We start from the raw sequence: 7,419 nt of genomic DNA on the forward strand, positions 1-7,419 counted from the left end.
TAATTGGTTTCCCTTTTCTTTGTTGAAGAGGGTCTGTGCAATCCTTCTGCCTAGTCCGCCATCTTGCCCAGCCTCCCTTATTTAAATTTTGAGAATTGAGACCCTTAAAAGTCTGCTGTTGCTTTAGTAGTGTCATTTAATCTTCACCACCAGTAGTATAAAGTGGCCAGAACTTCACATTGTTCTTACTTGTCTAACATAGATAATGAAAATGTCATAGATGATCTGGTAATTAAGAGTTTTTAAATAACTTTGTGTGTTTCTTTTTATAGACCATTTAATTTGGCAGAGCGGAAATTTAACGCCCATTCTGTAGTTGAATGTGATCATGTACGAAAAGAAATTAGCATACGAACTGCAGGATTGGCCGACAAGAGTTCAAGGAAAACATACACTTTTGATATGGTACTTAATTTCTATTTTAAATGGTGCTATTTCTTAATTGTTAATCCAAAGTCTTCCTAGTATACATATTACCCAGGGGTTCTGTAATAGGTGTACAAGTATGAATTTCAGTTGACTCTTTGAAATGCCAAATGGTTTTTAGTGGGGCTGAGCAAATTAATATGCTAAATAAAATTACTGAAATGGGTAATTTTGAAAAATTTTGAAAATGGGTAATTTTGAAGTTACTTTAAGAATGTCTTGATTGTTTTTTGATAGGTTTTTGGAGCATCCACTAAGCAAATTGATGTTTACCGAAGTGTTGTATGTCCAATTTTGGATGAAGTTATTATGGGCTATAATTGCACTATCTTTGCGTAAGTCAAACGCTTTTTTCAGATTGATGAAAAGTTTTGGATAGATGTATTTGTTTTTGACCACTTTTGTTGATTTTGACAGATATGGCCAAACAGGCACTGGAAAAACCTTTACAATGGAAGGTGAAAGGTCACCCAATGAACAGTATACTTGGGAGGAGGTATTTATTGTTTATTACAGACTTCTGTCTCTAATACGGGCTAACATTTAACTGAATAAAACTTGAGTGGCCTCTGTTTTGAAACAGAAAAGATCAGAATACCCATGTCAAACATGAATTTCAGATAAACTATTATTGTAGTAAAATTAAAGTGTATGATGTGAATCCTGTTTCTTCTAGAGAGAAAATTAATGTATATGGCATAGTTAAGTTTTAAGAGAAGGGTGTTTGAGACAAAATAGTTGAATCAGAATTTTATGGGAAAGTGAAGTATAAATAGGGCACGAGAGAAAGGGCTTTATAGTGAGGGAATGAGTTTCAAAAAGTACAGCAGGGACAGTTTAGCACTTTTATTAATGAACTTGAGTTTTCAAGAAGTTAAGATTATTATTTAATATAGAAAATATATAGTATACGTCACAAAGATTTCCATCAAATGTGTTTAAATTTAAATGAGGTTAATGACTAAGTTAATTTTCCAAATTACTAACATTTAGGTAGAACCTTTTTTTTTAGTAGTTACATAGTTGAAACAGTTACTTACTTTACTAATGGATGATATAAAGTTATTGAACTATAACTATAGGAGATATGGAATAGATTAAAAGCACAGTTTCAAAATTTAGAGATGTGGTAGCGTAGAGCATAGGCACTTGACTGCTAACCAGAAGGCTGGCAGTTCAAACCCACCAGCCACTCCTCGGAAGGAAGGTTGGGCAATCTACTTCTGTAGTGATACTGCCTCAGAAACCCAAGGAGGGGTTGCTATGAGTCGGGTCCCACTCAATGGCACATAACAACAATAACAGCAATTTAATGATAACTTGAATATTGAGAAACATCTTGGTTTATATCAGAATTAAAGAGCATACTGTTAGATGGGCCATTCTAATCATCCTCTGATTAAAAGATGGAGAGGATTATTGAGTTTGGCTTTGTAAGTAGCTTGGTTCAGGTGGTGTCCGTGTAATGCTCAGGAGTAAGCTGGCTGACAGGTATGTTTAGATTTGTGGAAGGTATGAAGTATAACTAATATTGAACAGATTATTGTACATGATTTGGCTTTGCTAAATGAGGTTAGTTTTTTTTGTTGTTTTAATTTGCTTTCGCAAATTGTTATCTGTGTTTGACTGCCACAGTGAATGGTATTCTTTCTTTAGTTTAATCCTTATTGATATTATAATTTCAGGATCCATTGGCTGGCATAATCCCACGGACCCTTCATCAAATTTTTGAGAAACTTACTGAAAATGGTACTGAATTTTCAGTCAAAGTATCTCTTTTGGAAATCTATAATGAAGAACTTTTTGATCTCCTTAATCCATCTACTGATGTTTCTGAGCGACTACAAATGTTTGATGATCCCCGGAATAAGGTAACTAGTCTTTCAGAAAGAAATGTCTCTAAATTTTAATGTGTGATGCTTTGAGAAGTCAGAATACTATTTTATTTTAACCAATCTAATGGTTGCTTTTTTGACTTTTGCTCAGAGGGGAGTGATAATCAAAGGTTTAGAAGAAATTACAGTACACAACAAAGATGAAGTCTATCAGATTTTGGAGAAGGGGGCAGCAAAAAGGACAACTGCAGCAACTTTGATGAATGCATACTCTAGGTAAGAAAACCATAGTCTCCTCCCAACTCCATTTTCTTTTTAAGAAGAATTAGAAACTTGGGGAAGTCAGATTGGAGTGTTTGAGATATATGGATCATAGACTTGGATTGTATGTTATAAGGAGGGGACAATGATAATTCAGAAACTTGAGACATACAGGGAAGGCACCAGTAGTAGAAAATTGTGGAAAGGAGAACAAAGACAAGTTGAATTAGAGAAGTATTAAAGTCTTTTAAACCAGAAATCTTTTTTTCAAATGAAATTGTTCTTGGGAGCCCAGTGTGCAGGACAGATTGATAACGAAGCTGCTGTAGTTGATTTGGGGATGGTCAGTGGCTTACTTCTTCAGCTTTTTGAAGGTGGCCGCTGAGGCACTTCTCTGGAGTGTCTAGGGGTTCTTAAATAGTGTGAAAACCACTGGCTTGAATAAGATTTAGAAGAAAGTCAAATGGCTTTATTTTATAAAATAGCTTCATTTTAATGTAGGAAGATAGATGGGTCACTAACTGTCTTTCATGGGGAGGAAAGAACATACTTGACAGCATCTCTGTAGGATGAATCTTAAATTCCACAAAAGCGGTTTACTAAGACACTAGTTTCTTTGTGTTGGTCTTTGAAAGAAACGTCAGAGTATAATGGGAAGAGCAATGGATTGAGAGTTAGATGTTTGTGTTTAGTTCCAGCTTTGCAGTTAACTAAATATGGGACTTGGGGCAACAAGGTGAACTTATCTGAACATCAGTTTCTCTGAGCTACAGAATTATTGTTAAGGACTAAATGACTTGTTTCTTGGTTCATTATTATTGAAAATTTCTATAAAATGCTATAACAGTTATAATTGCAACTATGTAAAATAATTTTCTTTAAAGAAAGAAGAAAAATAGCATAGTATGAGAGTAATTAAGATAATGGAATTATGGGTGATTTCAAAAATTTAATTAAAATTTCCCTACAACGGTTTTTCAGTAAGAGGGAAATTTCTCTGATTTGTAAATTTGATATAGAATTTGGGGGAATGAATTGAAGACTAGGTAAAATTTCTTTTCTTTAACTATATTGATCTAAAATATAAAATTCTCCTTATTCCATACGTTTGTATACTTTGTGGTTGTTGTTATGTGCCATCAAGTCAGACCCGACTCATAGCGACCCCTCCTTAGGTTTCCGAGGCATTATCACTACGGAAGTGGATTGCCCCATCTTCCTTCCAAAGAGTGGCTGGTGGGTTTGAACTGCCAGCCTTCTAGTTAGCAGTCAAGTGCCTTAGGCACTACACTACCTACTTTAGGACTCCTTTTTTCTTGTATGCAGAATGGAATAAAGTTCTCCTTTTGTGAATTTATGTGATAAAGACAAAAGTTGATTTCAGTTTTCCAAAGTCAGAATTGACTTCTATGCTTAATTACATTATTTCTTTAATTCTACAATAAAATTCTGTAATTAAAAAAAATCTTTTTGTTTGAAAAAAATGCTGAGTATAAAGTTTTCCAAGTAATATGGAAAGTGCAAAGAAGAAAGTTAAAAAATCAGTGAACCATTAACGACAAAAATATGTTTTGTTTTTGACAAAAATATGTTAACAAACATAATGGTGTTCACCAAATGTCATTCATGCAGAAAGGAAAGATGTCTTTGGTCTATATAATTTTTTTTTCCCTCAGTTAAAAGCTGAATGTCAGTATTTAGTATAAGGACTTTTGAACGTTTCATAGTCTAGTTGTGATTATCTTGTAGAGTTTTAAAACCATTGCTATTTAGTTTCTGATGGTCAGGAGGAGGAGTTACACATTTCTCATGGCATTCTCAAAGAGCAGTGTAGTTTGACAGTAGGGACTAATCTGATGGTTTGCCTGGTGGTCCTGCTTGAATTTATGGTTATGATGTATTTCAAGGGTTATATTATGAATAGGATTCAGTGTAAGTATGTATAAGGAGCAATTAGGGCCTCAGACTCCTTCACTTCTAACAGATCCCTTCTTACACAACTGCCCCAACCCTACCCCACGTCTAGCTTTCAGAGATATTTGAGGATTCTAGTTCCTAACTCTTTCTGGGCTCTATGTAGTTTTCAGGTAGATTCTTACTGGGGTATCCTCTACAAGGTGCCGTTAGGAGAAAGCAAAATCCTCAGCATTGTTCTGTCTACCTTCAAAAATCTTATTAGTTTCTACCCAAATCACACACACACACACACACACACACACACACATATCTTGGTATCTCATGTCTGGTATCTTTCTCTGCTCTGTGGATTTAGATCTTCCTTTGCTATCTGGAATATTTTGTTGAAAGCAAATAATGTTTTGCATTATAATGACTAGGCAACTCCATCTTATTTTCTAGTCGTTCACACTCAGTTTTCTCTGTCACAATACATATGAAGGAAACTACAATTGATGGAGAGGAGCTTGTTAAAATTGGAAAATTAAACTTGGTAAGCATCTACTTTAGTATCATTGCTTCATTCTTGACCACTCATAGAGCACCTTGAAATTTTGCCCCTCTAGGCAGTATTTTTGTAGTCATTGGTAGCTTTGTTGTAGGAGAAGAAATTTATTAAGAAATGATAATATAATTATAAGATTATAAATTGTAAATATTATAATATTATAAAATATAATAATTATAGAGGTTATTTTGTTGGCTGTTTAATACACTGGGGAAGAAATTTCCTTTTGAGGTTGTAGTTATCCTTTTAATCTGGTATTTTGTTGCCTATTTAGCATATATATTTTATATATAATATATGTGGTGGTTGTTTTGCCGTCAAGTCGGACCCAACTCATAGTGACCCCTCCTTGGGTTTCCGAGGGCAGTATCACTACGGAAGTAGATTGCCCCATCTTCCTTCCGAGGAGTGGCTGGTGCATTTGAACCGCCAGCCTTCTGGTTAGCAGTCAAGTGCCGTAGCCACTATGCTATCAGAGCTCCCATATAATATATATGACATATATATAATTCAGTAACATTGCATGTAGTATGAGAGTGAAAGTCTCCAAGTCCAACTCTAGTAGACTGACAATTCATTTTTACTTTTTAAATTAAAGGTTGATCTTGCAGGCAGTGAAAACATTGGCCGTTCTGGAGCAGTTGACAAGAGAGCTCGGGAAGCTGGAAATATCAATCAATCTCTGTTGACTCTGGGAAGGGTTATTACTGCTCTTGTGGAAAGAACACCACATGTTCCTTATCGAGAATCCAAACTCACTAGAATTCTCCAGGATTCTCTTGGGGGACGTACAAGAACATCTATAATTGCAACAATTTCTCCTGCATCTACCAGTCTTGAGGTGAGCCCTTTGAAAGGTGTATGCGTCTTAGCTGTAATCTTGTTTAGCTACCAAGTATTTAAAAAGTTCAGGAACAAGCTTCTTTCGTTCTGTGCTGTACTATAAAATAATCTGGACATTGCTTCCACACAGAGAACACCACTGGATAATTGTCTTTCTCCTTCCTGGCGGAGTTTTAACCTTAAAAATCCAGTTAGTTAATGGCTTTTTCTACATACTCTTCAAAGAAAATTGCTGTAGTCATTGTCATGTGCCGTCAAGTAGGACCCGACTCATAGGGACCCCTCCTTGGGTTTCTAAGGCAGTATCACTATGGAAGTAGATTGCCCAGTCTTCCCTCCAAGGAGTGGCTGGTGGGTTTGAACCTCCAGTCTTCTGGTTAGCAGTCAAGTGCTATAGGCACTATGCTACCAGAGCTAGTGGTATGGATTTAATTGAGGACTTAGAAATGGGTCAAGTGGATGTTAGGATTGTATAGTCTGCTAGAGAGCATTGAAGATGGGATTAGATGTGTGAGAAGAGATGGAAGAATTAAGTGAGGGAGGTGATAAAATCTTTTATTTTATTGCTATCATCTGCTTATCTGCTTTAGAGTTAGAAAAGCTTGTATAGTGTCTCTAACTCCCCTGTCATTTTTTGTATGTCTTTACTGAGATGTAATTCAAATCACATAACATTCACCTGTTTAAAGTACACAGTTCAGTGATTTTAGTATATTCACAGAGTTTTGCATCTGTCGCTGTTTATATAACTGTGGAACATTCCGGTCACTCCCCCTGCGACCCCTCCTCCCCAACTCATGGCAAGCACTAATGTACTTTGCTGTGGATTTGCCTCTTCCAGACATTTCATATAAATAGACTCATGCAATATATGGCCTTTTGTGACTGACTTCTTTCACTAAGCATAATATTTTTAAAGTTCATCCATGTTGTAACATGAACCAATAGTTCATTCCTTTTTATGACCAAATAATATCCCATTATATGGATAGATAACATATTATTTATCTATTCATCAATTGATACAATACACTGAGTTGTTTTTTTGGGAGGGGGGGTTGCGGGGAGCAGGGCACATTGTTCTAGAACTAGTTCTTGCCTACCTAGAAGGCAGCTGGAGCAGGGCATCTGATCCCAGATAAAGTCACTGCAAGCCCTGAGCATGTCTGGGCGTAGGCTCTTGGACCTGGAAAAAGTTCCTGCTGACCAAAAAGCATCTGGGAGAAAGGTGCCTACTTCCAAAAGGTGTTCCTGCTAGCCCAAAAAGTAGCTGAGGGCAAGGTGTCTGGTCCCAAAAAAAGTTTCTGCTGGCCCAAAATGCAGCTTGACACTGTGCCCCAGCTCCCAGAAGTTCCTGCTCTGCCAAAAGGCAGCTGGATGTAAGGCTCCTGGTCCCAGAAAACTTCTGCTAGCCCAAAAGGTGGCTTAGAGAACAGTGCCTGATCCTGGTAGTTTCAGCCCACCCAGAAGGCAACTTGGGGGCAGGATGCCTGATCCCAGATGAGTTCATGTTTACCCAGATGTCTGGACACAGGAATACATTGAGTTTTAAGACTAAATGAAAAAAAAAAAAATATAAAGGAAAGGCAA

The 7,419-nt window shown here is 36.6% G+C and overlaps 1 protein-coding gene across 1 annotated transcript in view; it reads left to right on the plus strand.

The window, feature by feature from the left end:
* Window positions 1-7,419, plus strand: part of KIF11 (kinesin family member 11) — a 67,140-nt gene that overhangs the window by 20,183 nt on the left and 39,538 nt on the right. The window contains exons 2-8 of the mRNA XM_007951264.1: window positions 273-405; window positions 664-761; window positions 844-922; window positions 2,112-2,297; window positions 2,413-2,537; window positions 4,881-4,971; window positions 5,585-5,827. Of these exons, the coding sequence (XP_007949455.1) occupies window positions 273-405; window positions 664-761; window positions 844-922; window positions 2,112-2,297; window positions 2,413-2,537; window positions 4,881-4,971; window positions 5,585-5,827 (955 nt within the window). The remainder of the gene's footprint in view (window positions 1-272; window positions 406-663; window positions 762-843; window positions 923-2,111; window positions 2,298-2,412; window positions 2,538-4,880; window positions 4,972-5,584; window positions 5,828-7,419) is intronic.

Source organism: Orycteropus afer, unplaced genomic scaffold (assembly GCF_000298275.1).
Source record: "Orycteropus afer afer isolate SDZICR_OR568_19922 unplaced genomic scaffold, OryAfe1.0 scaffold00293, whole genome shotgun sequence".
NCBI classification, from domain to species: domain Eukaryota; kingdom Metazoa; phylum Chordata; class Mammalia; order Tubulidentata; family Orycteropodidae; genus Orycteropus; species Orycteropus afer.